Source organism: Pleurodeles waltl, chromosome 1_2 (genome assembly GCF_031143425.1).
Source record: "Pleurodeles waltl isolate 20211129_DDA chromosome 1_2, aPleWal1.hap1.20221129, whole genome shotgun sequence".
NCBI lineage: Eukaryota > Metazoa > Chordata > Amphibia > Caudata > Salamandridae > Pleurodeles > Pleurodeles waltl.
Genome location: NC_090437.1, coordinates 886,835,151 through 886,853,708, shown reverse-complemented (window position 1 = coordinate 886,853,708; position 18,558 = coordinate 886,835,151). Strand labels below are relative to the sequence as shown.

Genomic DNA, 18,558 nt, shown 5'->3' with positions numbered 1-18,558 from the left:
CAGGAGGATACATCTCGGTGCTTTAATCTCCTCTGAACCTAATTAGAAGTCCTTCATACCACAACCAGTTGAACAAATGTACTTATATCTGTAATATCCATTGAAGACACTTTCACTATTTCTGTTAAGATAATATTCCTCTAGGTGCCCATTGCCTGTGGCTGCTGACATAGCTAAGCAGAAGTACACAGGCAGAGATTGTCCCGCCTCCTTTACAGGGGCAATGACTTAGAGCGGGGACTATGATGAATAAGAATAAGAGTTGCTGCAGTGATTCACCTATTCTTCTTGAAGTTTTAAAATGTGTTAAGAAATAGTAGGTAGCAGGCAGACTTTCACTGCCAGACCAGGCTAAATACTGTCAAACATAGCTCCTTTGCTTAAAATTCCAATGATCATCACCTTAAAAAGAGCTGCTCGCTCAATTCAACACCTGCCTACACATTTGGATTCAACCCAGAGCTCTGGCTGGTTTACCATGTTGGCCACATGTCAGCAAATAGTCCCATCTACCTAAGTTGTCTTTCCTGAGAAAACCTGGTTAATCCTGGAACACTGGAAGGTACCCCTTCAGAACTCGCCGCCGTCTCACGCATCCAGAAGGCCACAGTCGGAGGAAAGTCCTTCTCCCACCACGCAGCCAAGACCTGGATCTCCCTCCCGATCCACCTCAGAAGATCTCCCATGCTTTCCCAATTCAGAAAGGACCTCAAAACTTGGCTCTTCACCTGATCCCCTCTGACCTTCACTTACTGCTCTCACCCCAGCGCCTAGAGACCCTATCGGGTGACTAGCCGCTCTTTACAATTACTTGATTGATTGATTGACGTTTTCCATCTAAGCAACATGCTTTTAAATTCTCTAATAACCCTATTTAAGTTGCACTCCTGCAGGTTCTCTAATACATTATCCTCCCTAATACCTAAATATTTATTAGATTATTTTCCTTTGCTTCTCTCCCAATTAACAAATCCACAACATTATCTCTGTTTTATTGTCATTCATTTGGTATGCTAAAAATCTACCAAAGACTGCAACCTCCTTTTGTATTTCGAGGTATGATTTACTAGGGTCTGATGTTAATAGGATCAAGACATCAGCATACATGGCTAGCTTATTTGTAAACCCACAGCTACTAAAGGGGGCACTACTGTTATTTAACCAAAGGCTTTGTGCAAAGGGCTATATAACTAAGTTAAATAGAAGAGGAGATAACAGACATTCTTGCCTCGTCCCTCTCACGACTTTCACACAGTAAAATAAGCTCTTGTTTACCAGAATCCTCGCCCTCAGAGAACTATACAACACCTCTATAACCCTACAAAGTGCAGTCGTTAGTCCTAGGTTTGTAATACCTCTGCCAAGTAGGCCTAATAAACTTGACCAAACGTTTTTGTAGTGTGTAATGTGATTACAGGTAGCTGCATGGAATTGGAGGTAGCCAAGTATATCACTCCCATAAGAGTGTGGGTCAAATCATGCTAGTTTCTTCCTGCCATGAATCCCTTCTTCTCCTCATGGATCAGCTTACAAACTAACTTAACCAATTTCTGTGCCATGATAGCTGCAGAGATCTTTTAATCAAAATTCATCTACGATATTGGCATATCTGACACACATATTGTGGGGCTTGTTAGGTTTCAAAATAAGACAAATAGTGGCATCCTGCCGAGATACAGAGATGGTGAGATCTCTCAGTAGAATAATGTTAAATAAGATCTTCCACATTTGAACTATTATTTCTTTCAAAGCCAAATAGGGAGACCAACCAGCCCTGGAGCTTTCACCTTTTTTTACCTTTACTTAATACCCCCTCTATTTCTTCTACTTCTGAACTTTTAATCAGCAAGGCCCAATCCTCATCACTGAATGAGATCAGTTCCTTACTTTAGAACCAACACTTCAACTCAAAGGTTTCTGGACTATAGCGCTTCTGATACAGATCACTAAAAAACAGTGAAATGCTCTCTCAATAGCCTGAATGTCCCAGGACCCTATCTGTTGGGTTCTCCAAAATTTTAACTATAAAATCCATATTCCAATCTGCCCTAACTTTCCAAGCCAACAGCTTGCCACAATTCTCACCATATTCAAAAGAGTGGACCATACTAATTTCCCACATCCTCAATACTTGATTTTGCAAGGAAAGTTCTAATATAGCCTGCGACATCTGCATACTCTGCCTTTTGGCCTTCCTTTCCTCTTCCTTCAATCTCGGTTCGCTCAACTCTCTCTGTATACCAAGGATTTTTCCCCACAACTTCCAAATTTTCTCTTTACTTTATCTGTTTCCTTAGCAATTGAAACAAATAAATTGCCCTCTTAAACATGCTTTATATACATCCCACACTACATGTACCCCAGCTGACTCGATGTTTGAGGTAAAAAAGTCTTCCAAGCATTTTTTTCAGTTCTGATGCTATTTCTTCAACTAAAACATTTTCCTGTGTAACGCTGATCTCAGTTCTATTTTCTGTCTACTAGCCTCAAGCTCTAACTACCCCACTGCATGGTTGGATATGTGAATAGGATGATGCATTATCTTTCTCACATTTTCCAGCTCTCTCTTGACCAGCAGGAAATAGTCTCGGAGTGAAAAGTGGCCATGCTTCTTAAAGTGAATTGTGTATTTCTTCAGTTCCCTTCATTTACTCCTAACATAGCACAACCCTAGTTCACTCATACATTTCAAATAAGATTGGGTTTTAGGAGAATTCACTGCTGATCGGTCTGTCTAGCGTGTCGTCTCGGAGGACATAAAAATATCCTCCCATAACTATTGTACAGTTATATTCCAACATATATGAAAAGACTTCCCTTAAGGGACCCGGGCCATCACTATTTCGACCTAATATCCTAAGCCAAGACCTTATTTTGTATCCTCATCTTTACGACCAGCCATGTATCCCAGGTGTCACTTCTATAATCCACAACCACTATCCCCTTCTTTCTTTCTTCAAATGGCTAATCCCTTGGTACAACATGTCAGACTAGAATCTATCCTTCGCTCAATCCTCCTCATCTCCTTTTAGAATGTTGTAAGCTCTTTCCTCAGTAGATGTGATTTTTGGAGAATAATTATTGATGCACTATAATCCTTCAGATACTACCAAGTGCTGCTTCTTTTTCCTTCCACTAAACCCATTAACATTCCATGACATTACAGATACCAACCTAGCCAGGCTAATTTCCTTACAAATCATCCCCCTCAAGATGGGACATGTTCATTAGACTGCTATGTGCCCCCCCTACATTTATACTTGATAGTGGTATGAGGGTTTTTATTTTATTTGCCTTATGTTCCTATCTTGATGTGCCCCCTCAACTCTTCCCAGCCCAAATTCCACACACTCCACTCTCTGGGGTGCCCTCCCCTTTTTCTCCTGACATATCTTCTGTCAGATTTTAAGCCTACCCTATGGGACTATCCTTCATACTCCTTCTCCACAACTCGGCTTCACCCTGTCCATGACTACATTCTCTCCTGTTTTAAATGTGCAATAAATTGGTCCACCTCTTCTGCTATCTTAACATTGTGCATCCAGCTCCTGGATACCCTTCGGGTGATTAGTCGCACTTTATAAATCCAAGTTGATTGAATAATTGATTGTGCGTGGAATTATTATGCATAACATTTAGTAAGGCAGGGCATTTCACTCTAGCAGTTGCTCCTAATGACTTTAACTCATTGATTAGTTTGAGCATCCCCCATTACCTATCTTGTGTAGCTTTAGAAACATCCGGCTTGATAGTTCCAGCCTCTTGTAGACTTGGGTTGTTGTTTTTTAAAGAAAGTTATGTGTGAGGACGCTACCTTGCTCTCTATGGCTCCCTCAGGCATTTATCTTCTTTCACCTTGTATGAGCCTGTCCTTTAAGCCCCTTGAAAGGTTTTATTATCAGCTGAAAATAAATATTTTTCCTTCCCTCTTTGCTGATAACAGCAGCGGCAAGAGCAGCTTCCTTTGTAATCCCCAGTCCAATCATCACTTTATTACTGCCCCTCACACTACTGCTATCCCCCGCTGGTTGTGGTGGTCCTGCTTGAGCTCAGGCTGTACCTACTGACTCTTCTACAGTTCCTCCTTCTCCTCTCCCCTTACAAGTTCATTTTCTGGTCTTCTGTGAAGCCCCCTACTTTCCTACTGATACTTACTATCTTCTGTGAAGCCACCTACTTCCCCACCAATACTTACTATCTGTCTTGTATGTTGCAACACTTTCTCCTGGCCCACCACTTCCAAGGCCTCAGATTCTCCAAACACTCCTTTCTGCTCATTTAACTCCCTGTTTGAGGCTCAGGCAGATGCATGCTTCGGTGAACCTCCCAAAACTGACATCCAATCAGAAAATAATCCAGGACAATCCACGTCGCTCAATGCTGGCATGCTCTCCACTGTGATGTGCTGCTTTCTGACTACTGTGTTTCCAGCTTGCCTCAGGACACACTGTGTCGCAGTGCCGCCTGACCTCTCCGTAACTCCCTGCAGCAAAGGACCAGTTTGGAATCCCCTGGAATTCATGCATCAGTAGTAGTCCTATCCCCCCTCTGTAAAAACAATTGGTGTCCAGAGATGTTCATTTTTGATTTTTGTTTTTGGTTCAGGGTTTCCACTGATTCAAGTTTGTAAATATGAGCAAAGCAGGTGGTAGAAGAGGATCTTTACTTCCTGACAGAGTTTTGTTTATTACAAAATCTGAGGACTCCTTCAACAAAGAGAAATGTGTCATATGCCAAACTAATCAGAAACAGTAGCTAACATCAACTGCGGCTGGACAGAAGAGAGTTCGAGATGCTGCAGAAATACAGCAAGGCGAAATTCACAAAAGACTGAAAATGATGGGTGAAGAGGATCAAATATTTTATCATTGTGACAACAAGTGCTACACATCGTATACAATAGAAAAAAGAAAAGCCTGGAAAAAATTGGCAAAAAATAGCCGAAACCATTGAATCACAACAAGAATCTGAGTCTTCTGAGAAAGCGATGACAACCAAACCCAGTGCCCATCCACTTAGAAGAGCGATGGCTACCCCGCGTCCACCTCCAAAAAATGATCAGCAAGCAGAGGATCTTCACTGTGTTATCTGTGGTTTAGCCAGACCAAGGGCCAAAGGGATTGACAAAAGAATAAAGTACAGTGGATGTGAGCCTCAAAGGGCAAACGTGTTTATCTGCAGCTAGTTTTTTCCAAGATGACGTATTCAGCTGAGCAGCTGATCTAAACAGCAAGGTGTATGTATTTGCAGCAGATTTGTATGCCCACCTGAACTGCATTCATGCATACATTAAAAAAATATGAATGTACAGTGAGCTCCCAGCAGCAACATAACCACCATTCTTCAATTAAGTTTGCACTCTTTGAAAAAGCAAATTAAATTTTAAAGCCACTCTTGAGTGCTGGCTATGGCTTCACACTCAGTGAGATCAGAGAAATAATGGTCAACATTGATGAAACTGTATTGATCCATAATAATACAATTAAGATTTTTCTGGTGATACAGTACAATGACAGTATTCATTTTTGTCAGTCTAACAAAAGGAATGAGCCACTTATGGTGTTTTCAGCTGAGTTCACTCCTGAAGTTCTTGTTGCCAAAATAAGATCACAGGATGCAGCAAAATCAGCAGGAACCAATTTAAGAAATGTCCTGAAAGATTTAGATTTTGGAATTAATGACACAGTTTGTGATGCCCCAGAGCTCTGCAAATCATGGGAGTCAACAAGAATGGCTGGTGTTGTCCTAAACATTTTACATCATTGTTTAATGTCAGCAAAACAAAACTGTTACAAACAAGTCCTTGAGTTTGGAACAGATGCCAACAACATTGATGATCGCTTTGAAGATACAAGCGAAGAAGTGGAAGACAAGCCTGTGAACCGACAGACTTATGCTGTGAAAATGTACTGTCTTTTCCAAATCATGTTTTATTAATTACATCACTGCAGAAAGAAAACTCCACTACACGTGATGACTGCCCATGCAATCTATGACAAGTGCAAAAGTAAAGAGCTAATCACTTCAGTGAATAGAATTGGTGTATCAACAAGTTATAATGACTTAGTGCAGAGCAGGAACTTGTTAGCAACTCTTGCTGTAAAATCTTGTGAATCCCAAAGCACACCACTTCCAATTCACTTAACCAGGAACGGATTTACAATTGTTGCTCTTGATAATTTTGATTTTGAAGACAGCTCTCCATTGTCTGGAATATCCAGCACACATGATGGTGCCATGGTGCTTTTTCAAGATTGTACCAGTGAAGTAGCTGCTAGAAAACAAGCTATGTCACATGTAGGCATAAACAAATGAAGCTTCAAACTTATTACCAAGCTACCTTGCCAATGTGTGCAAAATCACTACAAGCCCTCAACACATCCCAGTGTACCAGAAAGTTTCAAAGTGGCTGAGGACATGGATCTTCTTGTACCTGATGCTGCGGTCTGCAAAGCTTATCTAACTGAATTTATCATACTGCGTATTCGGTGAGGACTGAGGAATTGAGAAAAACTAGTTCCTCCTTGGGCAGGAATTCATGTTGTGATCTCCCAGAATACAGTCCCACTGAAGAAGTTTACATTTTTACATGTAATACCAGCTCCAGTCACAAACTACGCAACAGTATACACAGCTCCACAGCAATTCCAAAATGTGCATGCTCGGCTTGAAGACCAGCCTATCCTCCTAATTTTCTGCGATGAAGGTGTTTTCCGTATTGTAGCTGACATTTTTATGAGCAATCCAGTGACATTTGATGATCTTTATCCACTAATGGGCATTTTCCACATGAGAAAAGTTGTGTTGCAGTATGCAGGATGTTATCTCAATGGATGTAGCATGGACAATGAACTTATTGAGGCTGAAATCTTTGGAAGCAAACCTGTCCAGTCAGTATTGCGCAGAACTCTTGTTCATTCGTTACAAGGTATGCTCATCATATCTGAGCCTATAGAGACATTGGGCAGGAATGCTTTCTGGTACAAGAATGACAAATTAGGTTTTGCATATCTTTTCTCAGAAGTGAACAAGGCACAGGGTGCACTTCATTCAAAGATATGATGCAAAGCCAGGCAATGTTCAATAGACTCAGTTCAAAATCAGAAAACCTAGTTCAAAGAGTTTGTCAAAGAATGAGAAGACAAATCAGGACTTTGAAAATACTGGGGAAATGTTTTACACATGATTGCTCTGGTGAACAACCTGGTACATGGTGATTGGAAGGTGATTGGGAGCTGCATGTCAAGACTGTGGAGTCACTGATTACTGTGTTTCATTGATTGCATAAACTACCTAAGAAATAGGTCTTGGTCTTTGGAGAGCATGACGAAGCTAGAGGTGGAGAAACCATACCTCTACAGAAAATTTCTCTAAAGACATTTTGTGATGAAAGACAGAGATGGAAGGTTCAATGCTGTGGCTCCAGATATGAAACTGGAAAAGGCGATCCAGAGATCACAGAAAAGCTCCAAAGGAACTGTTGGTCAGACACGTAAAAATGAATATGTGGCTCTGTTGCAGCTAGTTTACCATGAAGTCCTTTCTATTTGCAATGTTTTCTGAGAGATGACTTATTCTAAATTAATGGACCATCACAAAACTGTTCCTCACCACAAACTTGGGGGAAAGAGAGGGGAACATTTTAATATATATGTTGACAATCTTCTTCATTTCATGCAGCAGCAAGGAAATGACTGAGCCTATGCAACTACACAACTTTGTGACCAAACAATATGTGGCTAACGATATAAAGACATGTCTACTAGATGTCCTGAAACATGGATCAAAACTATACACGGAACTGAAGCAGGAGAGATTTCTATTGAAAGAGAAGAAGCTGTTTGACATAATCATTAAAACTAAACTTCCACGCTTTAATTGCCATGGTAAGAGTTTTTGTCCAACCAGCCGCCTTAAAACAGGTTGCAAAAAGCAACTTTTGCAAGCCCATAGAGAGATGAATGTAGCAAAGAAAGGGGTGAATTTATCAAGGACATTATGTTGCATGATCTTCTTCCAACAAAAGTATTATTTGATGGAGATGCTGCAACTAAACCAGTGAAGCACAAACTCGTACAAGAGCTCAAAAAAACTTTTTGCACCTGAACAATTTCAGTTCGAAAAGGTGTCCACATTGAAAACTCCTGTTGTTGTGAATTATATGTCACAATTGTGAATGGTCAAGATTTCATCCATGCAAATCTTCGGAGAGGTTGTTCAGACTGCTCTACAGATCTCAAAGTCAGTGTGCACTTTGCAAGAACTGCACATTGTCTTTGACAGTTATCTTGAACTATCTTTCAAAGAATGTGCGAGAATCAGATGAATGTATACAAGTGGGACAATTGACCTGGCCTGCATCAAAACTTCGACACCTATACCTGTGCAACTTGATAAATTCTAGTCATCAACATTGAACAAGACGAACTTAGAGATGTTAACTCACCAAAACATTGCTGATGCTTCAGTGAGCACTCAGTTTTCATTTATTGCAAGTGGAATGATAGATATATATTTGAAAGGTACGGGACATATTGTTCAAGAACTTAACAGCAAATTGGAACAAGTTGACCTTTGTGTTGTGCCACATGTTAAGTTGGCTGTTCGAAATGGTTTCAATTGAATCATTATACTGTCAAATGATACAGATGTTATCATTGTTCTACTTAGATTTGTTGCAGTGTTCACAAGTCAAGGATTGTCAGAGTTAGGGAAGGGTTATGGAACAGGTGAGAAAATAAACTTAATCCTGCTTCATATTCTGTACAAGAAACATGACCCAGAGATGCCCATTGTTCTTATCAAGGCACATGTTCTTATGGGTGATGACACTATGAGCAAAATTGGAACAAAGCTGGGAGCTTCAATTGCTGAACCTGTAAAGTTTCTAAAAGGATTTGCTGAGATAGAAGAAGAATGTGTCTGTAAAGACATAGAAAAATACCTTGTGCATGTGTGGAAAACAGGTTCTGACTGTCGCACATTGGACTATTTTTGGTACAGTGAGTTCAAAAAATCAGCCCACTGATGTTAATTCTGTGTGTGGACACATTAAAAGAGCGTTCTACTTGATCAGAAGATGTGTAAATGTTTTGGATCATGCATATGTAAAGAAAGATCAGTGTGAATTTGGTTGGGAAGATATTGATGGGGTGCTAAAACCTACAAAATTTCTAAAGCTTGTACCCACAGAATTAACACGTATGCGTACTTGCAAAATGTGTGCTTCAAAAAGATGTCCCTATCAATATGCTCTTCTCAAATGTTCAACATTCTTACTTACAACCGACTGCCATGTTCCCCCGGATGCTGGTGGGGTATCTGCTAGTTACCTCTTTCCCAAACAGCTGAAAAACATTTCTACCCTAACTCCTACTGATTTTTGGATGGCATAGCAGAAGATGAAGAAACTTTTTGCACTAGATGAGTTTTCGAGAGAAGGGGTATTAGTAAAGTATAAACTCACTCCACTTTTTATGGTGGGCAGAATGGTAGATTACGAGTAGTAAAATGCATTATGCTGTCTCTAATGCTGGATCAATCCTCATCCATTGCAGGCCATTGTATATGATGAGTGAATTAGGTGGTAATGCATGACTAAATTGTATAAATTTTTTATACTGTAGTAGTACAATGTGTTATTGCAGTTCATAGATATACATGTGCATCCCCTTCTCCTTGGGCGCTGCCACCCTGAGCCCCCCTTCCACTGCCGTCCCTAACACTAACAAATGACTATTTGACTTGGTGGTATAGCTCTACCGCCTCAAGATTTTCACTGCATCCCACAATCACTGCTATTCTCCCACCTCAGTCCTCATTAACATTGCTTGCACTGCTACATAATCTTATCGTAGCACTACGGTTACTGTTTTAGAGGTGCACATATCCACTGGCCAGATGCTGGAGATATGGCTCACAATGGCGTAAGGCATTTGATACACAACTAACACATACAGTGCAGGCCACAGCGAGGGAAAGACCTCAGCTGTTGCACCCTGTTTCAACACTACCCCAAGCTTTGCGGTGGACACACATCCACAATTAGTGTCACCATGTCTGACTGTGACAGATGTTATATATACGATGTGAATGCTCGACAATGTTGTATAAATGTATAAAAACGTAATAAAAGAGTATTAAAAAATAGATACACATGTGCATATTGAAGGTGTTAATTATGGAAGCCGTTTTTCAGAGGTATATGGATTATTAATCGCCATTTTAGAAGCATATACCTTGACTTTTGATTTATATGTATATTCCAGATATATTGATATATTTTTAGACATGAAAAAATATTCTTTATATAATAACTTATGTCTTCAATACAGTTCATGTTTCCGCTGAGCATTTTCTTACATTGCATTGCAACATTTAGGTAGCGCTTACCCGTGTGGGCTACTGAAACTCTTGCCTACATGGCAAACACAGTAAATGATGTAAAGTGTGTGGTTAGAAGAGTGTTGTCTTTGTTTTGATGCTGTTTGGGAAGTTGTTTAACATCATGCATGATGACCACTGATTATTGTGTTATGGGACGCAGAGCTTAGCAGTGTTATGAATGAAGAAGAGTGAGAGAGACACACAGTTCATTATTTTCAAGACGCTATCAGCTTTGAAAAGCACTGCAGGGCCCTTATAACTGGTTACTACAGTGTAATGTCCATTCCTATATATTTTGCTTAATGTTTGTGGTCCTGGGTAGTTGTAGCTTGAAGGAGACATCGTTGGGAGATCTAGGTAAAGAAGCTCTCTCAAAAGTTTCCAGGGTTTCTTTGTTCTCATGTATAAGGTATTATTCAATTTTCGTAGAAAGAAAACCGAACCAATATCCTTCTTTGTAGCAACTTAGAACCTCACATTGCCAAGAATATGGGCTCATATCCCAAGAAAAGGGGATGAGAAGTATGTAAGAATATGCATATCAAGCAGTGTTAGAAAGAACTTGACTGACTGCGTTGACATTCACCATGAACAAAATATTTTTCTTTCAGCTGGAGTACGTTCTTCGTGAAAAGATGAGATCTGGAGGATATTTTACGCTGAGACAGCTGTTCAAAAACAATGACCCTGAAGGAAAAGGACAGGTTAACAGGTATGTGTTTTAAATGTTAAAGGTAAAAATAGTTATAGGAGGAACATTTAGGGTCTTTAACCGGCAAAACTTTTAACAAACCCAGAAGGACCAAGATAAGCAGTATAAATGTATTGTTTACACATAATAAAATGATTGATAATTGTGTTTTATAATGGAATAAACTCTAAAGAGGAACAGTATATTTACCCCTAATGTGAACATGGCAGTGGTAATTCCTTTTCTCCTTTGTCAGGACATGAGGGGTTTTGTGTCAAGGAAAAAACTAACTGTGCCGAATAAGTGAAATGAATGTTGGTGAGGGCTGCTGTGCTCTTGGCTGTCCAGCCAGAAAGGGCAAGGTTCAGACACACAGGTGGAGGGACCAAACCCAGAAAGCCAACAGAGACCAAATTGCTTGACAGCAATCTCTATAGGTGCAATAAGCAGCAGGCACAACCTGTGTGCCCTGATCATCAGTCTCCCAAAGTAGGGAATGCCTGCAGTAGTGACCCACAAGAGGCAATGGGATAGTCACACAAGGCAAAGGCAGTCACCAGTCAAAGACTCCACAGCCAGTGGTTCAGGGAAATAGAGATGGGGGCAGCACAAAGTCCCACCAGTTTAGTAATCATATTCCAACCTAGCAAAACCAAGAGCCTAGAGAAGAGGCGTTACCACTCCCTCTGTAGTGGAGCTAGGAAAAGAACGCCGAACAAGAATGTCCAGATGCATACTGGAAACTTTGGCCTCCAAACAATCCCAAACCCAAGGATCCTTGAGAGTGCAGGGGGATGGCCACAAAGAGGCAGGATGCTACACCCGAAATAAGGCACAAGAGCACACTGGTATTAGCTAGCTACCAAAGGAAAACCAGAGAGGAAGCCAGAGATAGGGCTACATTCATGTACAGGGCAGTAGAAGAGCGCCCGACACAGAAAAAGGGAAGACTGTTGTAGAGTATGATGTGGGGACACAGATTAATTCTTTCATAGAAGAAGTCGAGTTGGTTCTCCAAGATAGAACTTTATTAGAGGATCCAGGGCAGGCATACACATGACTGATCAGGCTGAAGGCCAGTCTAGCAAATACCCACCCAAGAATCCAGAACCCCAAAGATAGATTCTGTTAGCCCAACGGTATGGAACGAACTCAGTTGAATACAAACAATAAGTAAGTAAAGATAGAACCCAGGTAAGAACAAATAAGCACAGGCAAATACAAATATAAAAACAAGATACCATATGCTACACCATCTTCCTCCTTCACAAAGCAAAAGGAAAACAATAAAGCACAGGCAAATACAAATATGAAAACAAGATATCAATTTAAGAAATAATCATTGTATTTTGAAGGGAGTTTAACAATCCTATGACTGAGTGTATACAGTGGTTCTGCTGCTGGGCCAAACGACGAAGAAGGACCAGGAACATCCACTCTCTTCGGATGACAGAAATTTCGTGCTTGGCAACTGGAATTACTTTGAATGTGATTGGACGTCTTATCTTCATTATTGGTAGGTCTGTCGATAAATGCGGCACTAGAACTAGTCTCCTCCTCACGTCCAGCATAGACCTGTCTACACGGATCACAAGCCACTTGTATTCTTCATGGATTTGAATGGCTTAGGTAAAGCCTCTTCAAGGCTAGTAAGACTGTTGTCCTAGTTGCAAGAGTTCAACCTAGATCTGAAATACCTTCCTGGAGGGAAAAATGTTAGGGCGGATTGCCTTTCCAGGTTGCCTTTACCCCACTCCTGGTACCAAAAAATGTAGAGTATGATGTGGGGACACAGATGAATTCTTTCATAGATGAAGTTGAGTTGGTTCTCCAAGATAGAAGTTTATTAGAGGATCCACGGCAGGCATACACATGACTGATCAGGCTGAAGGTCATTCTAGCAAATACCCACCCAAGAATCCAGAACCCCAAAGATAGATTCTGTTAGCCCAACGGTATGGAACTAACTCAGTTGAATACAAACAATAAGTAAGTAAAGATAGAAACCAGGTAAGAACAAATAAGCGCAGGCAAATACAAATATAAAAACAAGATACCATATGCTACAACTGTGCCAAGAGGAGTAGGGATGCAGGGCAAAACTCTCAAGAAGTCCCCAACTGAACCTACCCCCCCCACCCCCCACACACACACACACACTCAACAGCTGGGACAAGGCATACTATTGAAATAAATAAGCCAAGAAAGCAGCAACAATGTACACCAATCACTAAGACACGCCTACCCATACTAGAGCACATGACAGGTCAACCAAGAGCAGGAACTCGGGAACACAAGTCCAAAAGGTCAGAGAAACACCAGAGAACCAGATGCAAGAAGCTAAAACACCCCAGCCACTAGGCTGTTCAGTGCCGTGCCCAGTGCTCAGACAGGAACAAGAGATAAACATGTGATCCAAGCCGACAAAATAAAAGGGTGGAGGGAGTCAAAGCCCCCAATAACAAGGCATGCCCAGTCAGCGCAAATTCAAACCATAACAAGGAGTACACGAGGAAAATACTACCAGAACCTTGTACCAACAGGTTCAACTGGATGAACTATGTCCAGGGTAACCCATGGCGAAGCTACCAGCCCAGTGAGTAGCCATGGCCACAGAAACAGAGGAGCCACCAGAGGCCAAAGAGCGACTTTCAACTGTGTAAGATATATACTTTGAAGAAAGTTGTGTTATGTGCACTTATTTTCTTGTCAGAGTCCTGTGGTTAACCCAAGTGGCTAGTAGTCTTCTACTTGTTCTGTTACTGTACAGAATTAGCAGCCAGGGTAGAGATTAGGTCTGGGTGGAAAATTTAATTCCGGTTTGGCAGAATCTGGTGACTCTGTGTTACTCTTCTAATGTTGAGTTCAGGACAGTTTCCACCAATTGCTGCATGGCGGAATTTTTTCTGCCGTCAGGCTCCAAAAAGCGAGTGACTGAAAGAAAGATATGGTGTCCATTGCACAATTTCCGGTTGCTAGGAGGACTTCTGGTGAGATTTCCTAAAATGAGCGGCCACGGTCAGAGGGCTGCTTCTTGAGTAGATTTTCTACTCAAGTGACGCACCGTTCCTTACACCATGGTGATACTCACACTGATTTTTCAGCATGGAACACCCTACTGGCACTAAATCACAGCGTGACGTGCAAATTTTCACCTATTGGTGGAATTCAGTGGAAACTCACTGAGTTTTTACTCGTCCATGGAATTTCACTGAGTGAAATTCTGCATGTTCCACCCACCCCCAGCAGAGATTTACGCCTGTCTATTTGGTACTTAATTGTCTACTAGTGGGATGAGTTAACTGTGAGAGAAGGTCTATAATGGTTGCACAACCTTCTGCTTCAGTATCTAAGCAAAAACCTAAAACCAGCTAGAAGTGCCTATGTGACATCTGGTGTGTTATAATTGGAAGCCACCCTTGTTGTAATCCTTGGCACCTAATTCTTGAACGCATCTGAGGTGTTAGTGATTGTTTGAAGGGTCTTTGGAAAGTGAGTTAGAAAATAATGATGACTCTCAGTATACGTTGTAGCTGAGGTGATTTGCAGGGGCAGCTTCTGATTCTATTTTTTATCCAATTCATGAAGCCACATGTGACATCTATTCAGAGAGTAATAGATTGAAGTTATTCTACTTGTTGCTTTTCAGATTGGTCAGCTGTTTTCCTTCGGTGGATATCTATTCCAGGCATCTGCTCTCATGTGAAGCCTGAAGCATGGTTCTAGTTTAAAGATGGGAGCTCAGAAAAAGCTTCTAGGCACTTAGTAATTTTGTTGCATGTATTACTTTATCGTTTATTGAATTAATATTACATAGTTCATCAAAATGGCTCATTTATCTCTTCATAAAATACAAGTCGCAAACGCATGTTACTCTGACTTACACTATCCATTACTTCTATTGTGAAAGACACTAAGGGCCTGATTACAACTTTGGAGGAGGTGTTAATCCGTCCCAAAAGTGACGGTAAAGTGACGGATATACCACCAGCCGTATTACGAGTCCATTATATCATATGGAACTCGTAATACGGGTGGTGGTATATCCGTCACATTTGGGACGGATTAACACCTCCTCCAAAGTTGTAATCAGGCCCTAAGTGCACTGGTTTTGTCACTGCACGAGTTCAGAGATCACTGTGCCTAGGGAGTTAGCATGTATAGCACAAATGAGTAGGGGTGGGCGAAAATTCCCTGTGTGAAGCCGTGGTAAGCAAAACCGAAACTACAGGTAATTTAGTTTCTGTATCCATTTGACTGGATTGAAAAAAAGGAGAAACGCAGCCTAAATGCCCTGCAAAACAAAAAAAATGTTCTTGAAATTGAGGATTACAAGTAACGAGGAATTCTCGTGCCACAAAGAGCCAACACAGTCAGTGGCTTGCGATTGTAATTAATTTAATGGTAATTACATTAATTTGATTACAGTGACCGGGTCCCTGACAGTGCTCTTCAAAGCTACTTTTCCAGCAGGGGAACTTGTGTGTATGGCCTGCATGCTAGTGCTCCAAGAGAACCATGCTGCCAGGCATGACAGACAGAGATTTCCCTTCTGGGGAAGTTGCTTTGTAGTGCACTGCCAGGTTCCTGGCAAATGTATCACCTGAATGCAGCTAGCATTAACATGATCTCATTGCCTGACCAATCACAGCGTTTCTAAAAGCAACTATGCTTTTTAGGTCGAGCGTGCAAGCGTTCTGACCTGTTGTAATCTATCTTTGGACTTTTAACCACGCCCACCGCACGCCCCTCACTTTCACTCGTTCGTGGGCTTGCCTTTCAAAAAGCCTTTGTTATCCTTGGTAAATGCTTTACTTTTGTCCCTCCTGGGGGCGGTTTTGTTACTGCCATGGACATTGACCCGTTTACATGGATAATTGCACGTTTGCCAATACGTTTGACTGGGAGCGAACTTCTTTTTCTTTTTGTGTCTCTCCTTTGCGCTCATGCTCATGGTGGCCGTGGTGCTTTGAATTGGCTTGCTTATGTTAACTATTTTACTTTTAATTTTCAATTTAAGTGGCAAGAAAAGTCCAACTACAAATTTACAAGATTAACAGCTCTAACGCGAGCAAACGTGAGACCCATTGCATGGCAAATGCTTGTTGTTTTTTTCCATCCACGGAGCTGTGGATTAGCCTTTATTCAACTCCGTGGGTAGAAACAAAACAGGTGAAATTCCTGTGTTTTGCTTGCTGCGCAGAAATTTCCCCCATATCTACTAATGAGAGGCTCTATGGTAAACTGTTTCTAAAGAGGGCTGGAAGAGGGAGCAGTCCCTCTACATTTAAAAATCACCGCAGATTATACTTTAATCTGCAGTGATTTTTAAACATAGAGGGACTGCTCTCTCTGCTGCCCTGTTTAGAAACTACTAAAGTGCAAACATTTTAGTGCCCTTACATAGTAATTACTACAGTGTATGTAAGGGCGCTGAGGGAATGCACTGCAGTGTTTTTTAAACAGGGTGGGAAGACGGAGCAGTCAGTCTCTCTATGTTTAAAAACCACTGCAGATTAAACTTTATGCTGCTTCTTCTTCCGGTCCTGTTTAAAAATCACTGCATAGCACAGCAGTGCATACCCCTTGGTGCCCTTACATACTCTGCAGTTGGTACTGCAGAGTATGTAAGGGCACCAAGGGGTATGCACTGCAGAGTGGTATGCAGTGTTTTCTAAAGTTTAGAGACCACTGTATACTACTCGGACGAGGCATACTTACATACTCTGCAGTTATCAATTCAGAGTATGTAAGGCACCGAGTGGTGTCTAGCTGTGCTATTTTCTTAGCACAAAATGCCTTGCATCCAATTCTGAATATAAGGGTGCATTTTGTGCTAAGAAAATAGTGCTAAGTGCCCACTCCACCCTGTTGCAGAATCCTGCTGAATCTAGCTGAATATTAAATGAATTCTGCAAAATACTACATAATCAAATTCTGCCCACCCATAGACAGCACCATATATCACAAAATGAGTAACGCAGCAATATACAAGGAATAAACCACTTCTATAAAGGAAACTGAACAAATCAATGGTGCACTTGCATACTAGAAGTTATATGGTGACCAAGGGAGTACTTATTCAAAATAGCCATTGTTTTGCAGTGACGATATTGCCAGCAAACATAATTTTAAGATGCTACACAGAGACTTTGATAATACATATTTTGTTTTAAGCCATTAGCCAAAGCAGCAAAACAATTACAGAAAACTTCATAGCACTAAATTCTCCATAGGTTCAAATCTCACATGATTCATGTAGCCAAAAACTCTGACCATCATTTTAGGTCACATACTCTTTCTTACTGCTAACTAGCACTAAGTGGAGCATTCGTTATCAGCACTGCACAATTCTATCTGTTTCAATAAACCATTTGAAAAATAAAAGAGATTTATTGGGCCTGTGAATAATTACAGTTTGCTCTTCTGCTTATCATCATGATTATCATTTATGTAAGATACAATGGATAACTGTAGGTGCCCAAACGTTTGATTCTGTCAAGGCCTTACTTGAGATTACTGTCACAATCCTGTTCAGAGGGGCATAGGGCAAACAAGGGTTACTGGTCCTAACTTGAGGGGGTTGAGGTGTTTTGTTCCTGTTGTTCTGGGGCCCGACCTACTGCTTATCTTGAGCAACTGTGCCAAGTACCCCTTCAGTAATGGACTCTCGGTAGTAGCACAGGTCGAGCAGTCCAAAGCTTCTCGGGGGTTGAGAGAGATATGGAGAGGTAGACACAGGGGGGTGAACACAGGTTCACATCTAAAAAAAATATGCTCAGCAACAGCAACACATGTTTGTCCAGTCAAATACTTGCTTTTATGAAAGAAGGAGTATTTATAAATGACGCCCACCACAAAGTAAAATGCGACTTTCACAAGCAAAACACACAGTCCCCTGAGGTCAAGGATGTAGTGTTTCATATGCAGGTCCATGAGTCCCACTTCTTTCAAGCTAGCGGTAGTGGTTATACCTCATTCACTATAGGTGACATTCAGGTAAAGCCCCACTAGTATTTTGAGTCTCAAGAGTCCCACTCTGACTGTATTGAAGTCAAAAGTGTTCCAGCTTCAAAGCGCCATCTGGCAAGCAGGTTTCCATGGGGCTGAATGGCCCAAAATCAGTCTTTCCCACACCAGAAGGATCAAAGTGACTGGAGTCTCTGAGCGCTACCCTTCCGTGGGCATTGCAGCTGTAGTAGCTGTCTCCAGTAAGTCTTCCACATGTGGCCTGGTCGGGCTGCAATCAGCTGTCCTCAAGCTCTTTACATGTGGTCCAGCAGCAGCCGGATAGCTCTTGTTGTTCCTCCAAGCTTGATAAGTTGTTTGGCTCTTCCCACGGGTAGTTGAGGGTGTGAAAGTCCTACTGCTGGTCCTCAGTTAGGGCTCAGGCACGCTAGGGTTACCACGGAGGAATCTCTTCCCCGATGATGATCTTCACCAGGTTATATCTTCTGCTTGGTCCTGGTGGCCCCTCTGCG

At 41.4% G+C, this 18,558-nt stretch overlaps 1 protein-coding gene across 1 annotated transcript in view; it reads left to right on the top strand.

Moving 5' to 3' along the window:
* LOC138245733 (EF-hand calcium-binding domain-containing protein 6-like) overlaps nucleotides 1-18,558 on the top strand; it is a 348,792-nt gene that overhangs the window by 83,884 nt on the left and 246,350 nt on the right. Inside the window, exon 4 of the mRNA XM_069199599.1 lies at nucleotides 10,998-11,098. Within this exon, the coding sequence (XP_069055700.1) occupies nucleotides 10,998-11,098 (101 nt within the window). The remainder of the gene's footprint in view (nucleotides 1-10,997; nucleotides 11,099-18,558) is intronic.